Raw genomic sequence first — 27,629 nt, 5'->3', positions numbered from 1 at the left:
TCAACACCACATCACAAAATAAATAAAGCGAATAGGATATCGCCAGGCATAGTGGCGCACGCCTTTACTCCCAGCACTTGTGAGAAGATCCCCATGTATTCGAGGCCAGCCTGGAACTACAGAGTGAGTGCCAGGTCAATCTGGGCAACAGTGAGACCCTGCCTTGGAAAAATAAAAAATTGGATACAGTTCTAGATTTCCTGTTCCGGGACAATGTGGCATGGACAGACTTCTTTGGGGGGGGGGGGGAGTTCAAGGTAAGGTCTCACTCTAGCCCAGGCTGACCTGGAATTCACTATGACATCTCAGGCTGGCCTTAAACTCATAGCTATCCTCCTGCCCTCACCTTCTGAGTTAGATATACTTATTCTGCTAAGCCCACTAAGCACACAGACACTACAAATAAACCAACAAAGAGTCTTCTACGTGGAAGTCTCATCTTTCCAGCTCAGGGATCTTTCCCTAGTTGTTATTGCTGTTTCTCTCTTCCTACTTTGAAATTGTTTTGTTTTTAACAACTTAAGAAAACACATATATACTCACATATACAATCATACATACCACACACTATCAACATCCACAAAGGGTTCCCCCCCCCCCACCAATAACATTCACAGCATTTAAGACAAAACTCAGTAAGGAACACGACTGCCTCTTCCTCCTTAGGTCCGCTATAAATGCTCTTAACAACAATAATGGCTTGTGACGAGTTCCTAGGTTGAAGACATAGCTATCATGAATCATTTAGACTCTCAAGTTTCATAGAGGCAGAAAAGTAAAACTAAGGAAAAAGAAATGGAAAAGGAGGGATGTGTTCCAGAAGAAAACAGTTGGGTAATAACTGAACTAAATAAAGAACTTTTCCCAAGTGTTTGCATACAGCACAATAAAGACTAGTTTAAATTCCATCCATTCAGGGTGCAGCCATTCCAGCAGACGCCGGATGAAAGCGTAGCTGCCCGACAGTCAGGAATTATTAATGAGAAGGTGGAATGATGTCATCAAAGCTACCACCAGGGAACCTGAGTCCACCCTTGAGGGAATCCCCAGACCCTCACCATGACCTCTTGCAAATGAAGGAGAGATGACTCACACCCAACAGGGAAGGCTGGCCTCATTCAGAAAACAGAACTGAAACCCAAGTGGAGACAGGGGGCCTAGAAATGTGCCTGACACCTGGTGAGAAGTGGGAGACACTGCGCATCCCCTATCAGAGCAGAAGTGTGTCGGGGAGGAGCTTCCTCCTGATGGGGCCCCGGGGCGGGAGGGGGCCGGGAAAAGTGGAGCAGAAAGCCACAAGCAAGCAGAGACCCAAAGACCTAGCTGGGTGTGGTGGGGGACTCATCTGTAATCCCAGCATTGCTGAGTCCTACAGGCTCCAAAAAGAAACCCAAAATCTGCCCCAAAGCCTGCTTCCTCTTCCTCTAGGCTGGAATTAATTTGCACACTCATGTCAATTTCTTCTCTAATGGCTGATGATGCAATATGAACCACAGAGACAAGGGCTTAGTGATTTCTCATGTACCAGGCAAACACTCTTACATCCCCAGAGAGGTTTCACAAATCCATCTGCAATTGTGTTCATGGTTCTAACAAAGGCATGGAGGAGTGGAATTTTTCCGTTTCCTTTCATGCTAATCTTGATCTTTTGCACACCTTTAAGAGTTGGGGCCAGTAGAGCTGGGTGTCTGAGAGATCTAGAGAGAGGCAGGACAGGCCACTGGGGACTCAGCCAGGCTCACTTAGGTCACAGGACTCCTCGTGAAGGGTCACAGGTCGTGGTCACTCCTTGAGTTTTCCAGTAGGGACTTAAACGGAAAACACGTGCTCATTTGTCTTCTCTGCTCCTAGAATAGTCTAGCTGGAGCAGGTCTCCAATAAATGCTTGCTGAATGAATGAATGGATGAATGAATGGTACACATACAGATGGTGGCTCAGAGCCCAGGCAAACCAGGAGACAAGCCCTGACGATGGTTTGTGGAGGCAGGAGTCAAACCTAATCTGGCTGGCCAGGACCCTGCAGGCCACCCAGGACATCTGCCTGCAGTGAGCTGAGAGAAGGAAGTCACTCCTCCATGCATGCCGCCCTGGGCACCTGCAGGTCAGCCCCTTGTCTGGCTAGGGAAGCCTCAGAGGAGACAGAAGACTTAATCGTCAGTCCTCAGGAGTGTGCTCTGCTCAGGCTCAGACAGCAGACGCCCCCTGGGAGTGTGTCACACAAGGAACACTTCCAAACCACATCGTGGGAGCCTCCAAACCTAATTCTGCGGCTGTCCCTGGATAGGAATGAGATAAAGGCCACAGAGCCTGTGGTTTCGAGCAGCCAGCCAGCTCAACATTCAGCTTGACGCTAACAATAATTTTTTTAATGCTTTTTATGTAATATTTTAAGCACTGATTTAAACCCTCCAAAGGGACTTCTCATTAGTGCAGACTGGAGGACGACTTTAAGCTTCATTATTAAATCAGCCTTCACAAGCTGGCACGGTACACCAAGGGCATCAGTTACTCTGGCGTTGCTGAGATGAGGAAGGAAAGGGTTTATTCTGGGCTTACAGTTTTGAGGGGAAGTCCATTATGGCGGAGAAGGCATGGCAGGAGCCTGCATCACATCATCATATCACCAGGGAGGAAGCAGAGAGAGGAGAGCAAGTGGGGCTGGGCGGTAACATCTCAGGGCCGACCCCAGTGACACATCCAGCAAGGCTCTACCAAATCCACAACCTTTCTGAACAGGATCCCCAACTGGGGGGTCAAGTATTCGAGCACATGAGTCTATGGGGGATACTTCATATTCAAACCATCACAACTCATCCTGTTTCCTCGTGGGCCTCACTCCTACATGCGCTCGAACACTGGGTTGCTAAGCTGCTGCTCGGTTTGTGAGTGACTTCATCAAATTAGGTTTCTGCCCATCTATTATCAGAGGATAATTTGTGCTGGACATCAAGCCCCCCAAAGCCTCACTGCTTCTCAGCTATTTCCACCCCTGAACTTGCACGGCCCATGTTCACACCAGTGAGTGTGAAGTCAGTGACTTGTGGCCTTGCTCCCGATCAGCCCACCGAAATAACCTGGGATTCAACATGAGTGCCACCCAGGTTAGATCTTATCTCTCTGATACCTATGATGAGCAAACAATATGTTTTTTTTTTTAAAGAAGTATAAAATGAAATTTTAATGAAATGGCCTATTTGATTGGGCAAAATGAACAAACCCTTGCTTTAGCAACTGTTACAGAATGTACATAGCAATCATCATTCTCACACATCATTAGTGGAAAATGTAAAATCACATAATCACTCTGGAAAATTGTTAAGTTGTTTCTGATAAGCTTAAGAATACACTTGTTTTTAGAGAGGCTATTTCTGTGTAACAATATGTTTTAAATTCATAACAACTTTTTTTGCAGGTGCGTGTGTGTGTGTCATGTGCATGTGTGTATTTACATGCATGGTATGTGTGCACATGAGTGTACAGGTACATGTACACATGTAAGCACATGGAGAGGTTGACGTCAGGGGTTTTCCTCTATTACTCTCCACTTTTATTTACTTACTTATTTTGAGGTTTTTGGAGATAGGGTCTCACTCTAGCTCAGGCTGAACTGGAACAGACAGACTGGCCTCAAACTCACAGCAATCCTCCTGCCTCTCTGCCCTCCAGAGTGCTTGAATTAAATGAATATTTCACCGTGCCCTGCTCTCCACCTTATTTCTTTTTTAATTTTTTACTTAATTAGTTGAGATACAGGGAGAGAGAGAATGGGCGCACCAGGGTCTCCAGCCCCTGCAAATGAACTCCAGACGCGTGTGCCACCTTGTGCATCTGGCTTACATGGATCCTGGGGAATCAAACTTGGGTCCTTTGGCTTTGCAGACAAGCACCTTAACCGCTAAGCCATCTCTCCAGCCCTACACCTTATTTTGATACAGGATCCCTTAGTCAATCTGCAGCTCACTGATTCGGCTAGACCAGCTAGGTGGCAAGTACAAGGGATCCTCCTGTTTCTCCCTAATGCTGAAGTTACAGGATTGCACTGCACTCAGCATTTTAAAAAAATTGTTTATTTTTTATTTATTTACTTATTTGAGAGTGACAGACAGAGAAAGAGGCAGAGAGAGGCGGGGGGGGGGGGAGTATTGGGAGCTATGAACCAAACCTTGGCCATGTTGACAGAAACCACCATATAGCAAGTTAAGTTTCTATTTCCTCATCTAATGATCTATTACCAGAAATGAAGGAGCCGTTACACCTGGGTGACAGCCTCTCCTGGTGCTGCCGGAATTGATAAAGAAACAAAGAAATTACATTTAACCAGTAACCCTGTGATCTCTGGCCTGGTTATGATTCCTTCCCCCTACAACCCTATAAAAACCTATGTGTAAAAAATAAACTTCAAGACCTTGACAAATACCTAGCTTGGTCTCCTTCTTGTGTCTGTTTGCCTTCCCCATTCAGGTTGGCTTCTCCCCGAGTCCTTGTTCAACTCCCCGCTGGCCGGGGCAAGGGAGGATGGGTGCACTAGGGCCTCTAGCCATTGCAAACAAACTCCAGATGCATGTGCCACCTTGTGCACCTGGCTTAATTGGATATTGGGGAATTGAGCCTTGAACCAGGATCCTTAGGCTTCACAAGCAAGTGCTTAACTGCTAAGCCATCTCCCAGCCCTGCACTCAGTATTTTATATGGGTTCTGGGAATCAAACTCAGGTCCTTATATTGTACAACAAGCACTTTACTGACTGAGCCATCTCTCCAGCCCCCACAGCAAGCTTCTTTTGATCCTCAAACATTCTAGTCTTGGTATACTGAGATCCTTCTATAGCTAAGGGATGTGCTTGCTTGAGCCACATAACACAATGGTATACCCTTGTCAAAAAGAAACCAAGGGGGCTGGAGAGATGGCTTAGCGGTTAAGCGCTTGCCTGTGAAGCCTAAGGACCCCGGTTCGAGGCTCGGTTCCCCAGGTCCCACGTTAGCCAGATGCACAAGGGGGCGCATGCGTCTGGAGTTCGTTTGCAGAGGCTGGAAGCCCTGGCGCGCCCATTCTCTCTCTCTCCCTCTATCTGTCTTTCTCTCTGTCTGTCACTCTCAAATAAATAAATAAAAAATGAACAAAAAATAAAAAAATAAATAAAAAAATAAAAAAAAAAGAAACCAAGGGCTGGAGAGATGGCTTAGTGGTTAAGGCACTTGCCTGTGAAACCTAAGGACCCAGGTTCAATTCTCTAGTATCCATGTAAACCAGGTGATGCACAAGGTGATGCACGTGTCTGGAGTTCATTTGCAGTGGCTAGAGGTTCTGGTATGCCCATTCTCACTACCTATCTGCCTCTCTCTCTTTCTCTCTCTCTCTCAAATAAATAAATATTTGGAAGGAAGGAAGAAACCTAGTCCAGGCATGGTGGTACAAGCCTGTAATCCCAGCACTTAGGAAGCTGAGGTAAACAATGAAGTGGCTGAGGCCAGCCTGGGCTACATAGTGAGACCCTGGCACAAAAAATAAGCACAAAACCCAAGACTCTGGTTGATAGCATCAATTCAAAAAGTCCTGAAATGCTGTCACCAATCACCCATCATTTATCCTGAAGACATCCCATTAAAGCACTGCCTATCAGGCTGTAGACGTGGCTTAGCAGTTAAGACACTTGCCTGCAAAGCTTAAGGACCCGGGTTTGGTTCCCCAGTACCCACAAGCCAAATGCATAAGGTGGTGCATGCATCTGGAGTTCCTCTGAAGCAGCTGGAGGTCCTGGCACACCCATTCTCTCTCTCTCGGCCTTTCTCTCTCTCAAATAAATAAAATAAAATAACCTACTTTTTTTTAAAAAGCACTGCCTATCAAGCCTCACCCCACACTGAGTAGAGCAGATAGGCAGCCTTGGTCTGCACCCACAGCAAAACTTTCTGCACACCCCTCTGTGAAGCCTCTGTGAAGGGCTGTCAGCCGTTCTTTGCCCACACGACCTGGAAGCTCCTGGAAGTCCGGGCTCGGGCACGTTTGCCCCTTTCTATTGCTCTGCAGCCAGTTGACAGGGATTAAAGAAAACCAATAAAAAATGCCATTCAACCACAGCCAAACGCCCGAGGCTGCCAGGAGTCGCCTCCCCCTCTGATGTGACAAGGCTCTTTCAAAGCCCAACAAAGAAGTCTATGACATTGTTAGACACAAATACAAGTTGGCGATGTCTCTTTTTCAGAGGACTGACCCCGCATCGGGGTTGTGGGTTGGCCGGGAATAAATGAACAGATATAAGTGATGCAAAGGGGCAGATGGCCGCGCATCAGCATCCCAAAGCTCTGTGTGTGCAGCAAGCCCTCTCCGGGTCCGACTGGGTAGTGCCTTCAGCATGACTTCTCCCAGTCCCTCAACATCAGCATATGGAGACAACATGCACCTGACTCTCTCTTCCCATCTACACCCATGTATGGAAGCCCAAAACTGCGCAGGCATGGTCTGGCCCCGGGGCCCGCCTTGGGACCTGCTCTCCTCCCTGACTGCTCCCCGCAGGCGCAGGCGCAGGCTTTCCTTCCACACGTTGCTTTGACTCACCTTCTCCTTCCCTCTTGCTCACTGTTCTCATGCCATGCATGCTCTTCACCATTGATTCAGGCTTTTCTGTCTGTGTTACCATTTCCTTTGAGGCATGCCCTTCTGCCCTCAGCCAGGCAAGATGGGCAGACAAATAAAGGAAGTCCCGCCAAGGGAAACAGGAGCACAGGTTTGGGGACACATACAGACAAGTGAAGATGGCTATTACTCTTGGGAGCAAGGAGCTGAGGCTGGGGTGCACAGCCTCGGGAAAGAAATGGCCCCAGTCAACTCTGGGTCTAAGACGTAAGCACAGTGTGGGTATCTGGTAATGGCAGGTGCTCAATAAAGGGCTATATTGTTCGAGTGTGCTATTAAAAGCATTCTTGGGCTGGAGAGATGGCTTAGATGGCTCAGCGATTAAGACTCTTGCCTGTGAAGCCTAAGGACCCATGTTCAATTTGCCAGATCCCATGTAAGCCAGATGCATAAAGGTGAGGCAATCACAAGGTTGTACATGTCCACTAGGTGGCGCAAGCTTTGGAGTTTGATGGCAGTGGCTGAGGCCCTACTGTGCCAATTCTCTTTCTCCCTCTGTGTATCTTTCTCTCTCTCTCTAAAATAAAAGAAATTAAAAAGCATTCTTGGGCATCAGGGTAGATACATTGTAGGACTGTTTACAGCCAATTGCAACAATTGAAAATGACTTCCCCTGCATCTCTGAGGTCCAGTCTGGTGTAATGTTGACCCGGTACCAAGGTGTGGGTGTCACTCCTATGGTTCCTCTCACTAATCACATTTTGCTGGAGCTGGAGACACGGGCATATCATCTGTTCCTTCTGCTTAAGGAAATTGGCCAGCAGCACAGAAATTGTTATGCGCACATGTTAATGAGCGTGCTAATTGTCCTGGTGAGAGAAGGTCACAGGGAAGCCAGAGGACTGACTCGACTGTGATGAGATAGATGTCCAGGAGGAATTTAGCCCTGAGGATAATTAACATGTCCAGATCCCTCCATGTCTGTGAAGGAGGGATTTTTGAGACTAGGGGGCAGGACCCTCCTGACCGTGGGCAGTAGCATCCCAGGGGCTGGGCTCCTGGGCTGTATGAAAAGGAGAAAGGTACCTGAGTACTCAGTAGTCATCTCTCTCTGCTTCCTCCCTGCTGACAAGAGGGTGTGACGCTGGCTTCCTGCTCCTGCTGGGCCTCCTGACATGCCCAACTCGACCCCCTGGAACTGTGAGCTGAAGTAAACACCTTCCTCACGCTGCTGTGGGTTTATTATTGTGCCTCAGCAAGGGCAAAGGACCTCACACAGCCCCCACCCTGCCTCTTGCACAGTGCGCAGCACCCTTCCCAACATCTGCCAAGAACACCGGCATGTCCCCTCCCTCACCCCAGCTGGGCTCTGTGATGGCTGCTGTCTTTGCCCGCCTAGTGCCCCTTGCTTTGGTAAGAAGTGAATGCTTGAGGTTGGCATGCAAGCTGTCCGGATGACTCTAGAGCAGCACCTGCCCACCATGCTGGCACACAGATCTGGGTTGGAAAAGTCGATAACCAGCTCTGTGAGGGAAAGGAGGGGGGAGCCTGACTTATAGTTTTACCAATTTCCATGGTGTAAATATGTCCCTCCCCATAGGTGACCAGCTAGCAAGAGGAAATGACTGAGAAGCTGGAAGGAGATGCATAGCGACCAGGCCTGAGTAACCTCTAGAGCACAGACAATGCTAAAATACAGTCTGCGTAGCAATGAGCCTTGACTATTACCCTTGATTATCACATACGTTGCCGTGTTTGTAAAGGCTGTGACTGACAGCAGACTTTGAAAAGCCTTGACGTTTGAGCAGTGGGCCTGTAGCGTATCTGTGGGTGTAGAGATGGGCCTGTAACTCAGATGGGGCAGTAGAGCCAGGGTCCTTGTCCACCTTGCAGGTGGCCAGGAAGACATGGAGATCAGACTGTGGCTGGCAGCCAGGCTTCCTCAGGAGAAGCCACCCGCTGAGGAAGGAATGCAGAGCACTTATTTACACAAGCAATCAAAGCCACGCAGTTTCTGCAGTGCCAGGTCCCCATGGCCAAGGAACCCTGAGGCTAGCTTCCCCACCTGTGGTTGGGTCTTGTGAGCCAATAAATAAATCCCTGACTTCTGGTGACGTTAACTGGGCTTCAGGTCCACGCTGCCAACTTCCTAGCCGACCTCCTGACGGAGAACAGGAACGAGGTGGCTGGGTTCTATCACAGGTCGTTGGCCAGCCCGTCCTGGCCAGGCTGGAAATTGGTCACCTGTCCCCGCAAAGCTTTCGCAGGCTTCCACGCCCTCCCAGGCCGAGGAGCTCCTTCTGAACCAGCCCGCGCGCCTTTTCTGTGCACCCACCACCATTCAAGAGCTCTGCCATGCACCTACGTCTGCCTATGAGACACATCCCAACTAAGTGCCTCGTCATTTACCTTCCCAAGGTGACAAAGAACCCCGAATCGGGCTGCTATTGACGTCCTGCTCAGGCCCCCTCACAGCTACTCAGCCCCGAGCTTCACTTCTCTTGTCTTGATGCTGGGGCCCTGGAGTAGTCGCCTCATTCATCCTTTCATCCACTCAAGCACATAGAGGAGCCTTTGCCCAGCACCAGGTTAGGGCTAGAGCCGGTGCTGTGGATCTGACTCTAGTCAAGCGTGGCTATGCCCTTCAGTGAGCAGTTCTGAGCTGGGTGGTGAGGACGGTGAGAGGCAGGAGGGAAGTGCCTTCGCCTCTCCATGGGGGAAAGACACCTTCCAAGGCTCAGGGTCCACTGCAGAAGAGATGACAGGAAGAATTTAAGAGCCCAGGCTGGAGAGATAGCTTAGCGGTTAAGGCACTTGCCTACAAAGCCAAAGGACCCAGGTTTGATTCCCCAGGACCCACGTAATCCAGAGGCACAAGGGGGTGCACACATCTGGAGTTCATTTGCAGTGGCTGGAGGCCCTGGTGTGCCCATTCTCTGTTTCTCTCTTCCTGCCTATTTCTGTATCTCTCTCTCAAATAAGTAAATAAAACAATAATTTTTTTAAAAAAGAATTTAAGAGCCAAAGGAAGGGTGGGACTGCTTACAATGCAATCTTCAAGACACAAATTGGCCTTGATATACCTGACCTCACAGTGCCTGGTACTGCCTACACAAGACTCTCATAATAGGAAAAGATGACGACATCAAAATAAAAGAGAGACTGATTGAGAGGGGAAAGGGATATGATAGAGAGTGGAGTTGTAAAGGGGAAAGTGGGGGAGGGGAGGAAATGATCATGGTTTATTGTCTATAATTATGGAAGTTGCCAGTGAAAATAAGTTTTAAAACTTTTTTTTTGTTCATTTTTTATTTATTTATTTGAGAGCGACAGACATAGAGAGAAAGGCAGAGAGAGGGAGAGAGAGAGAATGGGCGCACCAGGGCTTCCAGCCACTGCAAACGAACTCCAGACGCATGCGCCCCCTTGTGCATCTGGCTAACGTGGGACCTGGGGAACTGAGCCTCGAACTGGGGTCCTTAGGCTTCACAGGCAAGCGCTTAACTGCTAAGCCATCTCTCCAGCCCGAAAATAAGTTTTTAAATAACTACTTAAGCCAAGCGTGGTGATGCATGCCTTTAATCCCAGCATTCAGAAGGCAGAAGTAGGAGGAGTTCAAGGCCATCCTGAGACTACTTAGTGAATTTCAGGTCAGCCTGGGCTAGAGCAAGACCCTACCTTGGAAAAAATAATAATAATAAATTACTTGGGCTGGAGAGATGGCTCAGTAGCTAAGGCGCTTGCCTGCAAAAACCTAAGGAGCCAAATTCAATTACCTAGTACCCATGTAAAACCAGAGGTACTAAATGGTACATGCACCTGGAGCTTGTTTGCAAAGGGAGACAGCCCTGGAGCACCCACACCCACTCTCTCATCTGCTTTTTCCTCTCTCTCTCTTTCAAATGAAGAAAAAAAAATACTGTTGAATTCATATAACTCTTCTTTCTTCCAATAATAACAGCGGGCTAAAGCAACATACATGCAGGTCGTATTGACGGAGCACAGCGTGGTCAGCTAAGCTCTCACACTAAATGCCACTGAGAGGTCTGAACAGACACACTTCACGGACTGAGCAGTGGTGAGTGCCCATGAGAGAAGCGGGGTACGTGGAAATGACACCTGAGAGCCTGTGTCACCATAATTTCAGTCATTCTTGTCTTAAGATCAGCCACCACGGCTGGAGAATGGGCACGAGCTTCGTAGTCTGAAGTCTGGTTTACGTCTGGGGACCTGCACTTTGAGCAAAAGTTAGGGTGACCCTTCTTGCCTCGCTTGCCTGGATCTTAGCCAATTTTAGGACAGAAAGTTTATGTGCTCAGTGGAGGGGGGCCCGTGGGGGAAGTTGAGTACCCCAAAACCCCACTGGAGCAAACTGGACACAAATGGAAGAGGTGAATTGGGCTGAACGGTCTTATCATTTGCGCTTCCTCCTTGCCCATTCCCTGGACCCCAACAGCAGTGTCCGGCGAAGGAGCCACCAGCCAGGACTCCTTTCACACTGGTGTTTCCAAAACTGCTGGTCAGGTCAAAATACTACTGTTCTCGCCCAAAGTTTTTTTTTTTTTTTAATTTTCATATTATTTATTTCTCTGTGTGCCTAGGGGTGTGCAATAGAATCTCTTGCCACCAGACACACATGCTACTTTGTGTGTCTATGTCTGGCTTTATGTAGGTACTGGGGAATTCATCCTGGGCTGGCAGGCTTTATTATCAAGCACTTTTAACCACTGAGCCATCTCTCCAGCCCTTTGCCAAAAGTTCTTTACCTTGTTATTTACTATACTTCATCCCTCCGCCTGTCCACCCGAACATAAGCTGCGTGCCTTACTCCTATCATCTCCTGGTCATTTCTATCTTTACTTATTTTCTTTTTTAAAAAAAATAGTTTTATATATTTGTTTGAGAGAGAGGAGAAAAAAGAGGCAAGTAGAGAGTCAGAGAGAATGGGCATGCCAGGACCTCTAGCCACTGCAGACGAACTCCAGATGCATGGGCCACCGTATGCATCTGTCTTATGTGGGCACTGGAAATCGAACCCAGGTCCTTAGGCTTTGTAGTCAAGTGCCGTTACTGCTAAGCCATCATGTCTCCAGCTCCTCCTCACTTCTTTTCTAAGCTACACATCTGAAAGAAAGCCTGCATGCTTTCGTTAAGCACTAAGGACCTCATTCAAACACCTTTTATGGTGGTTTGAATAAAATACCCCCCATAAATTCATGTGATTTAAATACTTGGTGGGTATTTGAGAAAGCTTTGGGGCCTCTGGGAAGTACAGCCTTGCTGGAGGAGGTGTGTCACTGGAAGCGGGCTTTGGAGCAATATGACTCAGCTTCCTTCCTGCTACTGTGGCGATGGGGTGCCTGGCTGTCCATGGTGCCTTAGGGAGTCCCCATCTCAATTAATCTAACCTGGAAAAATCCCTAACAGACATGCTGAGAGGTTTGTTTCCATGGCGACTCTACATCCTGTCAGGCTGACAATCAGAGCTGAACCATTGCGGTCATGGGAACAAGTCCTCCGTGCAGATGGCTGTTGACACTTGCCTGCACGGTCAGACAGAATGCACAGAGGGGGTTCCCTGTACTTGAGGGTCTTTTCGCACCCAGGGCAGCTCCTGTCATCAGGCCTCTCGATTAGGATTTTGGGTAGCCTGCCTCAGGTGCCCAACACCTGCCTTCTTTTTTTTTTTTTTTAAATATTTTTTTTAATTTTTGATTTATTTATTTGAGAGCGACAGACACAGAGAGAAAGACAGGTAGAGGGAGAGAGAGAGGGAATGGGCGTGCCAGGGCTTCCAGCCTTTGCAAACGAACTCCAGACGCGTGCGCCCCCTTGTGCATCTGGCTAATGTGGGACCTGGGGAACCGAGCCTCGAACCGGGGTCCTTAGGCTTCACAGGCAAGCTCTTAACTGCTACGCCATCTCTCCAGCCCCCAACACTTGCCTTCTGATGACAGGAGAATGCTACCAGCTAGTGTCTTTCAAACACATGAACACAGCTCTGACATCTCCCAGGCCCTCCTGCCCAGGGCACCCTGGCGTTTACCTCCTCCCTGTAAAGCCTGCTTAGCGCCATCTGACGGGGTTTGTTGGACTCGACGGGCATACCGCAAGAACACTTTGCCCCAGCAGGGCGGGCGTGGCGGGCGTGCACGTGCCCTTAATCCCAGCGCTTGAGAGGCAGAGGTAGGAGGATCACCATGAGTTCGAGGCCACCCTGAGACTACATAGTGAATTCCAGGTCAGCCTGGGCTACAGGGAGACCCTACCTCGAAAACAAAACAAACAAAATAATACTCTGACCTCACCTTAGGTTTCTGTACTACATTAAAATTTATTTCAAAATGAAAAATCCGAAGCTCAGGTAAGGTGACAAAGTCACCAGGTGGTTAGGTCAGCAATCCAAATCATGTCTGCATACTTCCAAGGCCGGGTCCCCTCCTCTTCAGGACCCCAGAGCACATCTGCCCTCAAACAGCTTTCGTAATGTTGGGGTAGATGCTTCAGCCAGGGCTGCCCATGCTATGAACTTGCTATGGGGACAGAGGGCAGTGGTGCGTGCATTCTAGAACAGTGCAGTGAAAGGCCATACCTGAACAAGGATTTCCAGCATTTTCTTCAAAATGAACTGCAGAAGTGGGGGATACCTGTCACCTAGTGTCCTCCTCCTTCCTCGACACCTGGCATGGGACCAGAGAAGGGAAGCCCGAGAAGATCTGAAAACAGCCTCATAATAGAAAAAGTGAGCTCAAGGAGAATGTGTTTTGCTATCAGCACTTCCTGTCTTGATGAGAACTAAGCCCCTCTGCTTCAAATTACATCAATTACTTTCTACCTCTGGTACCTTGGAACAGAAAAGCCAAAGGCTAACACTGAAATTCTCAAATAGTTTTGAGTGCTTAATACGTTAACATATGACTCACTAGCATGTCTTTGGGTTTGTTTTTGCATACGTATGCATGTGTGTGGCATACGTGTACACGCATGCATATTCATAGGAGTGTGGCCGATGCATGCGCACACGGATGTATTTTGCATGGACATTTTACTGGGGATCCGAACGCAGGTCCTTGTACTTATTGCAGCAAGTGCTTTACAGACTGATCCATCTCCCTCGCTACAGGTGGCGGGAACCCACCCAGGTACAGCTAGCACCTCGAGAACCGGGTCTCAGGGTCCAGTGAGAGTGCAGGTGGCTGACTCCATGCGTCCTGGTGGCCTCCACGAGGTATTGCGTGGGAACCCAGGCCCCAACATCCAGTGAAGGGGCTGAACTTGCACAAGTTGTGGTTGGAGCTACCTGCCCAGTGTGACCCCTTTCCAGACAGGAATGCAGACCTGGCAAAGACAGGAGTCTGGAATGTCATTCATTCCTACAGAAGAGGCCTGGCATTGAGGCTCCCAACTCTGCTCACATGCCCGGGGCAGCCCTTTCTTTCAGGTACCCACCGGACTCTCCTCACAGAGACCTAGGCCCTCTGTCCCTCCAACCCTCATGCAGGCTGCGGGGGGGGGAGGGGCGGCTCCACGATGGTTGTGGCAAGGCTGAACCCCAGGAAAGCAAGGCAAAGTCTAGAGTGCGCAGCTCAGCTCCTCCCACATCCCCCCCCAGACAGGCCTCTCTTCTCTTCACACCAGCCAGAGCTGCTTGGGACTTAGCACCTGGAAAGGAATGATCTGTCATTAACTCAACACACTGCCAGTTCAGGTTAACAGACTTACAGAACCTTCACCCAGCCTGAGGTTGGTGTCTGCGTGGGCAACTAGCAGAGGATGAGCACGGCCTCACTGTTAGGTTGGGACAGGCTCCCAAAAATGGACTCACCGAGGACAGCAGGATGGAGACAGACCTATCCACACTCCTCAAGAAACTGCCCAGCCACCATCCCTTCCTTGTCTAACAATGCCCTCCAGGTCATGACTTCCTGTCCTCCCCCATCTTGTAAGTCACCTGGTCACGGTTCTGGTGTCACACCCTTGGCTATCTTAGATCTCCCCTAAAGAAACCCCCCCTTTTTTTGAACAGTGAGGGTCACCAGACCCTATTCTTTTTTTTTTTTTTATAAGTTATATCTTTATTTTTCACAAGTGAAAATGACAAGTGGCAACTTGCCTATGTATATTACACAGTATAAGAGTGATAAGCTCTCATCTCATAGAGACAGCCTCAGAAGAGTAGTTCACTGCTTTTAAAGGGAGTCTTATTAAATAATTCTAGGAATAATGTACTTCAACAATATCAGTGTTGAAAATGAACATACACACAAAAATAAATCATACAGAATCCATAGAGTGGCCTGTGAAGGTGAGGAAAGAAGGAGAATCTGGAAACTCACTTCCTGGAACTCACTACTGACACCATGGAGGTTCTATGCTTTTTCTTTTTTTAAAAATATCTATGGATATAATTGTGTTTTTCTAAATGTTTCATTAGTTATACTCAGTCTTGTAAGTCTGGTTCCATAATAATCTATAATGTAACTACTTCCATCTGAAGGTCCAACAATCTGCATTGAAATCAGAACAAAATCAATTAGGCTCCCAATTCCACAAAATCCTACAGTGCAAAACTTTAACAAGCCTAAGGCAGGGTATCCTAGGTAAAATCGATCTGCTCCCAACCATCCCAGAAAGAGAGATAATGCGACAGCCACTTTGTATGAATAGCCATTTACATTTCGGCAAGATATGGGCTTATAAAAGCCAACTTCATTTCCAGTAAAATGTGTTTCATTACCACTGAAATATTTACAAGTTATGTTGGGTGCTGGAAAACATGAAACATGAGCTGTGTAGTTTGTACAATTCACTGGTTCTTGAGTAGCATCATTTATTTGGGGATCTTTACAAATGTATTGTCCCACCTTGAGGTCATCGCACCTCAGCGGCTCCTCGGAGCCGGCGGCACTCCCCCACGGGCCCGCAGTGACCGTGAGTAGCCACAGGACCCGGAACAGGCGGGCAGCCCCGGCCTCCGGAGAAGAGGGCCCTGCGGCCCAGGCGGCCGCCATGTTGGGACCCGGCGCCCCTATTCTTTTTTTAAATTTTATTTATTTACTTGTAATCAGAGAGAGAGAGAGAGACAGAGAGAGAGAGAAAAAATGGGCATGCCAGGGCCTCCAGCCATTGCAAATGAATTCCAGATGCATCTGCCACTTGAGCACCTGACTTACGTGGGTCCTGGGGAATTGAACCTGGGTATTTTGGCTTTGCAGGCAAATGCCTTAACCGCTAAGCCATTTCTCCAGCCCAGAAACCTTTTTTTAAATTCAACTTTTCCCTTCCTCACCTTCCCCTAACTGAAGAGCCCTATAAAGCACACTCTCTGGAATCTCTCAGGTGGGCTGTGCTCCACTCTCGAGAGGCAGTCCTGGCAGCTCGGGTTTTTCCCGAATAAAAGCTTCCATCTTTGCCTCAGAGTGGTTTGTGTGGTCTTGGTCACTCCCGAACCTCATACTCACAGGGACACTGCTTCTCTGATGGCCACAGGAATTGGTTGGGGGCGGGTTTAAGGGTTCCCTGGCCAAAGCAGGAACTGAGAGAACTGTGGGTTTTTTATTATTATTGTTATTGTTATGTTTATACTGTGCTACACTATTTGAAAGTTCAATGAGCAAGAGTTGCTTTTTGTCAGTAAGGAGGAGGAAGTTCAAATTCAGGCCTCCCCGGGCATCACGCCCGGAACCACCTTGCAGCACAGCGGGCAGGGTGATGGAGGGTGGGAGGCCTTCATGGGCTCTAGTTATTCCTGCACTGACTCACGGGCCTCAAGCTGCTTCTCTTCTAGCACCTTCACCCTGTCCAGTGTGCAGAACTTCCTGCTGACGCCTGGCCCCTGAAGACTAAGATGGCCAAGGGGCCAGCATCCGTGCCCAGACAAGATGCCACTCCTCCCCGCAGCCGGAAAACCCCACCCGGCAACTCTGGCTGAGTGAAGACCCGCTTCCCCAAGGAGAGCAAGGCTGACTGTCGACCCACTTCGGACCTACACCAGTAACAACATGCCTTGGGACCCAGTGTCTCCGGACGCCTGGAGCTGGGGAGCTGTCTCCCCTGCCTGTGGACAGTCCTAGCTGAGGCTGTGGCCGACAGGGTTCCAAGCCCTTGCTCACAGGACCACAGGACACTTCTCCCCAGTCAGCTAGAAGCCCCCGAGATCTGCCTCAAGAGTTCATTACAGAAAACTCAAGGGTGTCCCCCGCAGGGCCCATGCAGAGCGTTGTAATTACAACACGGAGCTTGCTGCTTGGTTCATGTCCAACCACTTCCAGTCCACCTGGTGACAAACACAGGGACAAGTGACCTCCACAGGGGACAACGATGTGGCTCAGGGGTGGAGAAAGAAGATGTACACACTTTCCGAAGATCAAACACAACAAAAAATAAATAAAAGTAAAAAAAAAAAATCCTCTATCAGAAAAATATGTGAATCTTAGCGTCAATTCCATTCCACCCTCTTTATTTCAAATATAGCTGGATTTTTAAGTTACATGCCTAAATAATAATGGAAAGAGAAGCACAGTCCTTCGCCATCTCCTTGCTTTTCTTGCTCCACTATGAGTTCTGATCTTAAACCTGGTTTGGTGTGGCTCAAGCCTATATTCCCAGCACTTTGAGAGGCTGAGGTAGAAGGACCCTCATGAGTTTAAGGCCAGCCTGGGCTACATCCTATCAGGTCAGTTTGGGCTAGAGTGAGACCCTACCTCAAAACAAACAGACAGGGCTGCAGAGGTGGCTTAGCGGTTAAGACACTTGCCTGTGACACCTAAGGACCCAGGTTCGATTCCCCACGACCCACGCAAGCCAGATAAACAAGGTAGCACAGGCATCTGGGGTTCATTTTCAGTGGCTCAGTCTCTCTCTTTATTTGCCTTTCTCTCTTTCTCTCCAATAAATAAAATATTTAAACAAAAACAACAAAAAGTAGAAGAAAAAAAAATCTAATCTTAAATTTCGTAGACTTTCGATCATCTAGAACGGGTCTTGCTCACAGCATTCCATTCTGCATTCTTGAGTGATCATGTTTTGAGCTGAGGATTTCTGTGGCCTGCCGGTGTGGCGCAGCTTATAAGCAGGTGGCAGGTGGGTGCCAAGTTTCCTTCGGCCTCCAGCACTCCGAATTCTGACTGTTTTGCCACCACATGGCCTTGTCCATGGAAGGAAACCAGGAGTTGTGGTTCAGAGTCACGGACGCAGGCTCCAACCACCGGAACCAGCGTGCAGGGACACTGAGCACAGCCGCTCGGCCCAGGGCTCGGGTCAGGACTGGGGACAGGCTCCATTTTGTTTTGTTTTACGGTTTTTTTTTTTTTTTTTTAAGAACAATTGTCTTCTCATTGTGGCTTTGTTTTCCAATCTTACATTAATAGACACTCCTAATCTTTCTTTCTTTTTTTTTTTAACCCTTAGTATCGGGTCCCACAGAGACTGGGAATAGAAGGAACATATCCCAATATAATAAAAGCTATTTAGGACAAGCCTACAGCCAACATATTACTAAATGGGGAAAAACTGGAAGCTTTTCCACTAAAATCAGGCACAAGACAGGGGTGTTCACTGTCCCCACTTTTATTTAATATAGTTTTGGAAGTCTTAGCCATTGCAATAAGGCAAGAGACACACATAAAAGGGACACAAATTGGAAAGGAAGAGATCAAGTTATCATTATTTGCAGATGACATGATTCTATATATAAAGGACCCTAAAGACTCTACTAGCAAACTGTTAGAGCTGATCAAAACCTAAAGCCATGTAGCAGGATACAAAATAAATACACAGAAATCAGTAGCCTTCATATATACTAACAACAAACACACAGAGGATGAAATCAGAGAATCACTCCCATTCACAACTGCATCAAAAAAAATAAAGTACCTTGGAATAAACCTAACCAAGGAAGTAAAGAATCTCCACAATGAGAACTTTAAAACACTCATGAGAGAAATTGCAGAAGACAATAGAAAGTGGAGAAACATCCTTGTTCCTGGATTAGAAGAATCAATATTGTGAAATGGCAATTTTACCAAAAGCAATCTACACATTTAATGCAATCCCTATCAAAATTCCAAAGGCATTCTTCATGGAAATAGAAAAAACAATCCAAAAATTCATTTGGAATCACAAAAAACCTCGAATATCTAAAATAATACTGAGCAACAAAAATAAGGCTGGTGGTATCACCATACCTGATTTTAACCTATACTACAGAGCCATAGCAACAAAAACAGCATGGTACTGGCACAAAAACAGACATGTAGATCAGTGGAACAGAATAGAGGACCCAGATGTAAGCCCAAGTAGCTATAGCCACCTGATATTTGATAAAAATGCCAAAAATACTCATTGGAGAAGAGACAGCCTCTTCAGCAAATGGTGTTTTGAAAACTGGATATATATCTGCAGAAGGATGAAAATAGATTCTTCTTTCTCACCATGCACAAGAATTAAGTCCAAATGGATTAAAGACCTTAACATCAGACCTGAAACTCTGAAACTGCTAGAGGAAAAAGTAGGGGAAACCCTTCAACATATTGGTCTTGGCAAAGACTTTCTGAATACAATCCCAATTGCTCAGGCAATAAAATCACAGATTAATCACTGGGACCTCATGAAATTACAAAGATTTTGCACTGCAAAGGACACAGTGAAAAAAGCAAAGAGGTAACCTACAGAATGGGAAAAAAATCTTCGCCAGCTATATATCTGTTAGAGGATTAATATCTAGGATATACAAAGAACTCAAAAAATTAAATAAAAAGGAATCAAACAAGCCAATCAAAAAATGGGCTATGGAGATAAATATAGCATTCTCAAAGGAAGAAATACGAATGACATATAAGCATCTAACAAAATGTTCTACGTCACTTGTCATCAGGGAAATGCAGATTAAAACTACATTGAGATTCCATCTCACTCCTGTCAGATTGGCCACCATCATGAAAACAAATGATCATAAATGTTGGCGGGGATGTGGAAAAAGAGGAACCCTTCTACACTGCTGGTGGGAATGCAATCTGGTCCAGCCATTGTGAAAAACAGTGTGGAGGTTCCTAAAACAGCTAAAGATTGATCTACCATATGACCCAGCTATAGCACTCCTAGGCATATATCCAAAGGACTCATCTCATTTCCTTAGAAGCACGTGCTCTACCATGTTTATTGCTGCTCAATTTATAATAGCTGGGAAATGGAACCAGCCTAGATGTCCCTCAACAGATGAGTGGATAATGAAGATGTGGCACATTTATACAATGGAGTTCTACTCAGTGGTAAAGAAAAATGAAGTTATGAAATTTTCAGAAAAATGGATGGACCTGGAAAGGATTATACTAAATGAGGTAACCCAGGCTCAGAAAGCCAAGCGCCACATGTTCTCTCTCATATGTGGATCCTAGCTACAGATGATTGGGCTTCTGCGTGAGAAGGAAAATACTTAGTAGCAGAGGCCAGTAATTTTCCACTGATCTACATGTCTGTTTTTGTGCCAGTACCACGCTGTTTTTGTTACTATGGCTCTGTAGTATATGTTAAAATCAGGTATGGTGATACTACCAGCCTTATTTTTGTTGCTCAGTATTATTTTAGATATTCGAGGTTTTTTGTGATTCCAAATGAATTTTTGGATTGTTTTTTCTATTTCCATGAAGAATGCTTTTGGAATTTTGATAGGGATTGCATTAAATGTGTAGATTGCTTTTGGTAAGATTGCCATTTTCACAATATTGATTCTTCCAATCCAGGAACAAGGGATGTTTCTCCACTTTCTAGTGTCTTCTGCAATTTCTTGCATGAATGTTTTAAAGTTCTCATTGTAGAGATTCTTTACTTCCTTGGTTAGGTTTATTCCAAGGTACTTTATTTATTTATTTATTTTTTGATGCAATTGTGTTCAATCCCTGACCTGGAAACCATGGAAACAGGACCAGGAAAGTTTCCAAAGCATTTCTTTTTGCATGACTTGGGTGGCTATGAAACAGTCTGTCAATCATAGGGAGTTAGAAAGACAAGCAGACAAAAAGGACCAGCTCTGGCATCTGCTGAGGTATTATCCACCAGGGAAGGCTCTGGAAGTAGGTGCATGGCTCCTCACTCAGGCTGACTCCTCACAGTGAGGTGCCCACAAGCCATGCCCAGCAGGGCTCAACTTCCCCATGTCCCACATTCTATGCCTCCAGGAGTCAGAACTGCTCCTCATGAGAGAACTCACCCTTCTCCATCCCAGTGGCTGCAGACTGTCTCTGTAGTGCTTAACCCACAGCCAAAGACAACTTTCCTTGGGGAAAAAGGCACAGGACGTGGCGGATGCACCGTGGCTGCTGGGCTTTGCGTGAACTTGGATGGTCTCTCCTTCACATCACTCTGCCCCGCTGTCTTGAACAGTGAATTCTTGAGTTTCATTTAGAATTTGTTCTAAACAATTTAATTAATTTTGAGGGGTAGGGGATTCAAGGTAGGGTCTCACTCTACCCCAGACTGACTGGGAACTCACTCTGTAGCCCTAGGCTGGCCTTGAATCTTCCAGCCTCCCGAGTACATGAGCTGTCATGCTCCACTTAATTTTTAAGAAATATTTTATTTATTTATTTATTTGCTAAGAGAGAAGGGGGAGAATGGGCACATTGGGGATTTTTGCCAATGCAAACAAACTCCACATGCCTGTGCCACTTTGTGCACATAGCTTTATGGGTACTGGGAAATCTACTACCAGGCTGACAGGCTTTGCAAGCAAGTACCTTTAACCACTGAGCAAAATCTCTCCAGCTCCTAATTAATTTATTTTAATTTTGGGGGTTTTTATTGTAATTTTTTATGAGAGTGAAAGAGAGAGAGAATTGGCACGCCAGGGCCTCCAGCATGAATGAGACTATAGTCTGGGCTAATGGGAGACCCTACCTTGAAGAAAATGCCAAAAAGTAAAATAAAATAAAATTCACTTGAGGGCAGGGAAGACAGCTTAGTCAGTAAATATGTTTGCCTTGTGTGATGGTTTGAATCAGATGTCCCCCATAAGCTCATGTGTTCTGAATGCTTTTGCTGTTGGCAATTTGGGAAGTGGAACCATGATGGAGGAGATGTGTTGGGGGCGGGTTTAGGTGTTTAATAACCAGCTCCCTCTTGCCAGAGTTCAGCTCACTCTCTGGCTGCTATTTCTCACCTGCTGTGGCAGAGGTGATTCCCAGCCTCTGCTCATGCCATGCTGTCCCTTGCCATCATTACGTGTTCCCTGGAGACTGTAAGGCAAAATAAAAACTTCCCTCCATGGGCTGGAGAAATGGCTTAGCAGTTAAGGCATTTGCCTGCAATACCAAAGGACCTCGGATCAATTCTCCAGAACCCAGGTAAACCAAATGCACAAGGGGGCGCATGCGTATGGAGTTTGTTTGCAGTGGCTGGAGGCCCTGGTGCACCCATTCTCTCTTTCTTTCCCCTCCCCTCCCCTCCCCTCTCCTCTCCTCTCCTCTCCTCTCCTCTCCTCTCCTCTCCTCTCCTCTCCTCTCCTCTCCTCTCCTCTCCTCTTTTCTCCTCTCTCTTTCTCTCTGTCTCTCTCAACTAAATAAAAAATAAAATTTCCTCCCATCAGCTGCTTTTGGTTGACTGCTATGTATCAGCAACAAGTAGGTAACTGCAACCCCTTGCAAGCGTGAGGATCTGACCCAAGACGCGTCAGTGCTGGGAATGGAGGTGCACACATGCAGCCCTGGTGCTGAGGAGGCAGAAACAAGCCGATCCCTAACCAGGCAGGCGGTCTCACCTAGTTGGTAAGCATTAGCCCAGTGAAAAACCCTGCCTTGAAAAGAGATGGGAAGCCAACCAGAGGACGGCACCAGAGGCTGTCCTGTGGTCTCTGTCCTCTGGCTGCTACACGCGTGCGCACTCCTATACAAACGTGGCCACGTGCACACATGCACACGCACGTACACGGAGCAGCTGGCCTGGCTTCTAAAGTTGCTACTCATCTTAGTGTCCATCAGAAACAAGTAGGTGAAAGCCCCCTCTCTCCCGAGAAAAGGACCTACATGACCCCACGACAACCTCCGTCTGCCTTCACCAACAAGCAAGAGCAAACTGTAGCGATCATTGGAACTCCGATACCAAATCCTACCTCTGACTTCTCAGCTCCGAATGAGAGTTCTGATCACAGCATCTGCTTGAAATCTGGAGAGGGCATAGGACCATGCAGATGTGCATGGTTTTCAAACTTCAAACTGACAGACACTGGTTTTAATCAAAACTACAACAGAGGGTTGGAGAGATGGCTTAGTGGTTAAGGAATTTGCCAGCAAAGCCAAAGGACCCCGGTTCAATTCCCCAGGACCCACGTAAGCCAAATGCACAAAGCGTCACATGCGTCTGGAGTTTGTTTGTAGTGGCTACAGGTCATGTCACTCCCATTCTCTCCCTCTCTCTCTCCCTCTCTCTCTCTCTCTCTCTCTCTCTCTCTCTCTCTCTCTTTCTCTCTCGTTCCCAGATGCATATGGTGGGGCATGCATCTGGAGTTAAATACAGTGGCTGGAGGACCTGGCATGCCCATTCTCTCTCTCATAAATAAATAAAAATAAAATATTTTTTAAAAGCAAACAAAAAAGCTGGGCATGATGTCACATGCCTTTAATTCTAGCACTGGGGAGGCAGAGCTAGGAGGATTGCTATGAGTTCAAGGCCAGTCTGAGACTACATAGTTAATTTCAGGTCAGCCTAGGCTAGGGCGAGACCTTACCTCAAAAAAAAAAAAAAATCGTACCAAAGATATTTCTCTAAACAGAAACAAAGGATACCTTCAGCTACATGAGCCAACAGCAAAGAGAAGACGTAAAGACACACACGCAGAAAGGAACATGGGTGCCCGGAAAGACAAGGACCACTTGGGCCGGCTCAGATCTCTAATGCCAGCTCTTGGGAGGCTTGATTTAGGAGGACTGTCAGGAGTTCAAGGCCAGCCTGGAGCTACAGAGTGAGTTCTAGGTCAGACTGGGCTAGAGTGAGATCCTCCTTCAAAAAAGAAGAAAAGGAGCTGGAGCGATGGCTCAGTGGTAAAGGTGCTTGTCTGTAGAGCCTAATGACTTGATTCCCCAGTACCCATGTACAGCCAGATGCACAAAAGTGATGCATGCATCTGAAGACCATCTATAGTGACTGGATGCCCTGACACATCCATTCTCCCTATCTCTCTCTACTTGCAAATAAATAAATATTTTTTTAAGAAGGAAAGAAAAATATCATTAGGAACTGTTATTCCAAATATATATCATACTGGGCATGGTGGCGCACGCCTTTAATCCCAGCACTCGGGAGGCAGAAGTACGAGGATCATGGTGAGTTCAAGGTCACCCTGAGACTACATAGTGAATTCCAGGTCAGCCTGGGCTAGAATGAAACCCTACTTGAATCCCCCCCCCCCCAAAAAAAGACATTGCTTCTTTTAAAAGATTTCAGAAAGATAATAATTTTGAACTCTTGGCAACAATCTAAGGTTAGAGAGAGCTTTAAATTGCTTAGCTTAAACAAGGCTATACTTTGAAAGATATCTATTCTAATACACAAAATTGCTAATGGACAGTGCATTTTCTTCTTCAGAGAATAACTGTGAGCTTAACATTAACCAGAAACAACAAAATACATGTCTAGATGTGCCAGCACACCAACGTGCCACTTTGAATTGTTAAGGCTCAGGCCAAATTACTTATGTTTAAATAGCTTAGCAGAAATGTACACATATGCGCGCGCACGCACACACACACACACACACACACACACACACACAAAAGTAGAGAAAGCTGGGCTAGAGAGATGGCTTAGCGGTTAAGAGGCTTGCCTACAAAGCCAAAGGACCTCTGTACGATTCCCCAGGATCCATGTAAGCCAGATGCACAAGATGGTACATGCATCTGGAGTTCATTTGCCATGGCTGGAGGCCCTGGGGTGCCCATTCTCTCTCTATCTCTCTCTGCCTCTTTCCCTCTCTCTCAAAAAATAAATAAATAAATAAATAAATAAAGCAGAGAAAGCTGAGTAGGATTAGTGAATTACGGAACCGGGACCTTTTGGTTGGCATATTGTATTCCATTCAGTTATTTACGATGCTCCCATGGGGGAAACTGGCTATGGGTATTTGGGATTTCACTGTAATGTCTCACAACTCCACATGAGTCCACAATTATAGCAAAATAAAACAACTAAAAAAGAAAAGCAAGGAAAACAACAGCATGGTATATTGTAATTTAGTTTTTAAAACAGATGTATATTTGATCCCAGCACTACAAACAAAACAGACAAACAAACAAAAGAAGCCAAACAGTGAAAATGCGCAGAGCTCGGTGTTGTATCTCCGCCCAGCTGCAGAGACGGTCGAATGCACACGGCGCACACTGAGCCACGGCAGCAAATCTATGAGGTCATTTATCCCTAGCACTTCCGAGAAGGAAAACTGGAGGAGCGAGAGAATTGATGGGAGCAGGAGGGAGAAGAAAACTCGAGAATAAGCAGCCCTGGGCCCGGCAGCATTCCGACCCCAGCCTCTCTGAGGTGCTTTTACATTTTCTCTTCCTTTAAGTCTTTGAACCAGCAACAAACAAATGAGCACAGCTGCCTGGAGATCTACTTGGCCAGATATCTCGCTGGAACCTAGAAGCACACACCGAGCTCCTAGCCTGGTCACCAGAAGGGAGAGATCAGGACATCCCATGAGAATGTATGTTTGGGTCGCGTAGACTAGACAAGCCACCTCTGACCAAGAGGTAGATGGGAAGCTATAGTTGGATTCGATGGACTAAATAGTCTCACCCCCGTGTTTTCAATTCCTTGATTCTGTCCTACTTTCTCCCTTGTAAAGCTTGCAGGTGGGCGTCGAACTCTTCCCCCAGCCCAGTCACTGAGATGGAAAAACACATGACCAATCCCCTGATTGGAAAGAGGACACACGGACACCTCGTGGGGATTCATGATTGGGCCAGAATGACACTTCAACTGATTTCTCTAGCTACTGAGCGCAACCAGTTCAGACCCCTCTTTGCTGAGAGCTTCTCACCTTCCCTTCACTCACTTCTCAATAAGCTTTTTCTCAACACTTGCTTTCTCAATGTAACACACTTTCTCCTTTAAAACTCATCCTTGGAACCGGGCATGGTGGTGCACGCCTTTAATCCTAGAGCTCAGGGTGAGTTCGAGGCCACCCTGAGCCACATAGTGAATTCCAGGTCAGCCTGGACTAGAGTGAGATTTAACCTCAAAAAAACCAAAAAGAAAAAAAGAAAAAAGAAAACCTTATCCTTGGGCTGGGGAGATGGCTCATTATTCGTAAAGGTACTTGCTTGCAAAGCGTATGGGCCAGTGTTTAATTCCCCAGTACTCACGTAAAGCCAGGTGAACAAAAGTGGTGCATGCATCTGGAGTTCACTTGCAGTGGCCAGAGACCCTAGAGTACCCACTCTCCTTCTCTCTTCACAATAAATAAATAAAATTGCTTTAAAAAAGAAAAGCATAAAATTTATCCTTAGAGCTGGAGAGATGGCTCCCACCCACCCATGCAGAGCCAGATGGTCATTCCTTTGCAGTGGCAAGAGACCCTGGCATGCACGTGCACATGCGCACAAATAAATAAAACTTTTAAAGAACCATTCCATCCTCTGTTGCCCAAGATTCATTGTTGAATTTGTGAGACAGAGCCTGTGACTCAGAAGAGCGTCGGTGACCATGGACAGCTTGGCACATGAGTCACGTAAGAGCTAAGATAAGGCCCTGTCACTCTCAGAGACCTGTTTCGGAACACATGTTTGCTTATCATGGTATATACCTTGCATGTCCACCCAATTTGGTGCTTTTGGCATTTCTCACGCAAATAATAATAAGAAGAAGAATAAATTTCTGAGGGAGGACAAGGTGGACATTTCAACTCTCTAAACGAAACGAAAGCAAAACGCAAAGTAGCTGAGGCTGAGAGGGCCACCCCGGGGAGTCACCCCCAAGGAGCACCAGCGCCGGCCCGCACGCCGGCAGGGAAGAAGCAGGCAGGGAGAGGCTCTTACGGCTGGAGACGCAGTAGCACAGACGGCTGTTGATCTTGCGGAACAGCTGCTTGTTGACGGGCCACAGGACCAGCGTGCAGAGCTGCACGGCGTTGACGATGAGGCCCGAGGCGATGAACACGTAGCAGAAGACCAGGTGGCAGAGGAACTGAGACTTGAGCAGCCCGGCGAGGTCCATGGCGTGCCGTGCCGATGCTCCCGCCCAAAGCAAACGGACAGTCGCGGTGGACTATTTCCAGAGGCAGGGAGATCCAGGGCTCAGGAACGCATCTGAAACACACGCATGCGTGAAAGGTGAGCAAAAATACGACATGCTATGTAGCGGTGGGGGGGGGGGGTGGATGGGGGGAATGCTCCTGGAAGAAAAACATATGCTTGAGGTTAAATTCATTGCACATCCGCTTATTTATTTTTATGGAGCAGGCCTGGATAATGGTAGGAAACTGAACCCTGGAGAGGTAAGGGAACCGCGCCCAGGTCATCTGGGTTCCTATCCAAGCAGCAGCCTGGCCGGCGGGAAGTCACCTTCCAGTAACGCTGTGGTGGCTCCTGGGCCATGCGGCTCACACACAGCCATAGGTCTGGGCCTTCCCTCGGGCTGCATCGTCCACACCCAGCCCTTCTCCATCTTCCTCAGCTAGTTCTTATGACATCTCAACTCGCCACGCCCTTCAAGTTGGGCATCCTTCAATTCCAGCCCTCGCAGGGCGACATTACGTGGACAGAGCTGGGTGTGGCTCTCCCCTCAAGCACCCTACACGAGTTCTCATTACTGCACTGTGCTGTTGCACAGGGTGGCCCTCCTTCCTCGCCTGGACGGTCAGCTTCTCCACGTGTATCTTGAAGAACACCTTAGGGGGGACCTCAGCACATTCTTGGAGCTCCACTGCTTTTGAATATTTGTGGAAGGACTTGATGAAGGTATCCAAGGGCTAAAGTTTTCATGTTATCAGTAAACAAGAATGAGGGAGGCCAGAAAGCTTCCCCCACAGTACGCTACACACACACACCTTGAGAGTTCAAAAACCAGAAAC

General features: G+C 47.2%; 2 protein-coding genes across 2 annotated transcripts in view; both read right to left on the bottom strand.

The window, feature by feature from the left end:
* Agpat4 (1-acylglycerol-3-phosphate O-acyltransferase 4) overlaps positions 1-27,629 on the bottom strand; it is a 124,286-nt gene that overhangs the window by 45,595 nt on the left and 51,062 nt on the right. The window contains exon 2 of the mRNA XM_004651094.2: positions 26,596-26,865. Coding sequence (XP_004651151.1) covers positions 26,596-26,773 — 178 coding nt within the window. The 5' untranslated portion in view covers positions 26,774-26,865. The remainder of the gene's footprint in view (positions 1-26,595; positions 26,866-27,629) is intronic.
* Positions 14,779-15,585, bottom strand: LOC123463496 (TM2 domain-containing protein 1-like). Its single transcript, XM_045159485.1, has one exon. The coding sequence runs from the start codon at positions 15,583-15,585 to the stop codon at positions 14,971-14,973; it is 615 nt and encodes a 204-aa protein (XP_045015420.1). The 3' UTR covers positions 14,779-14,970.

Source organism: Jaculus jaculus, chromosome 9, assembly GCF_020740685.1.
Source record: "Jaculus jaculus isolate mJacJac1 chromosome 9, mJacJac1.mat.Y.cur, whole genome shotgun sequence".
NCBI lineage: Eukaryota > Metazoa > Chordata > Mammalia > Rodentia > Dipodidae > Jaculus > Jaculus jaculus.
The sequence above is the reverse complement of the archived record's forward strand: the minus strand, read 5'-3'. Positions and strand labels throughout refer to the sequence as shown.

Bases quoted from the DNA above. Each gene is read 5' to 3' on its own strand.
- LOC123463496 (XM_045159485.1), bottom strand. From the start codon at position 15,585: ATGGCGGCCGCCTGGGCCGCAGGGCCCTCTTCTCCGGAGGCCGGGGCT.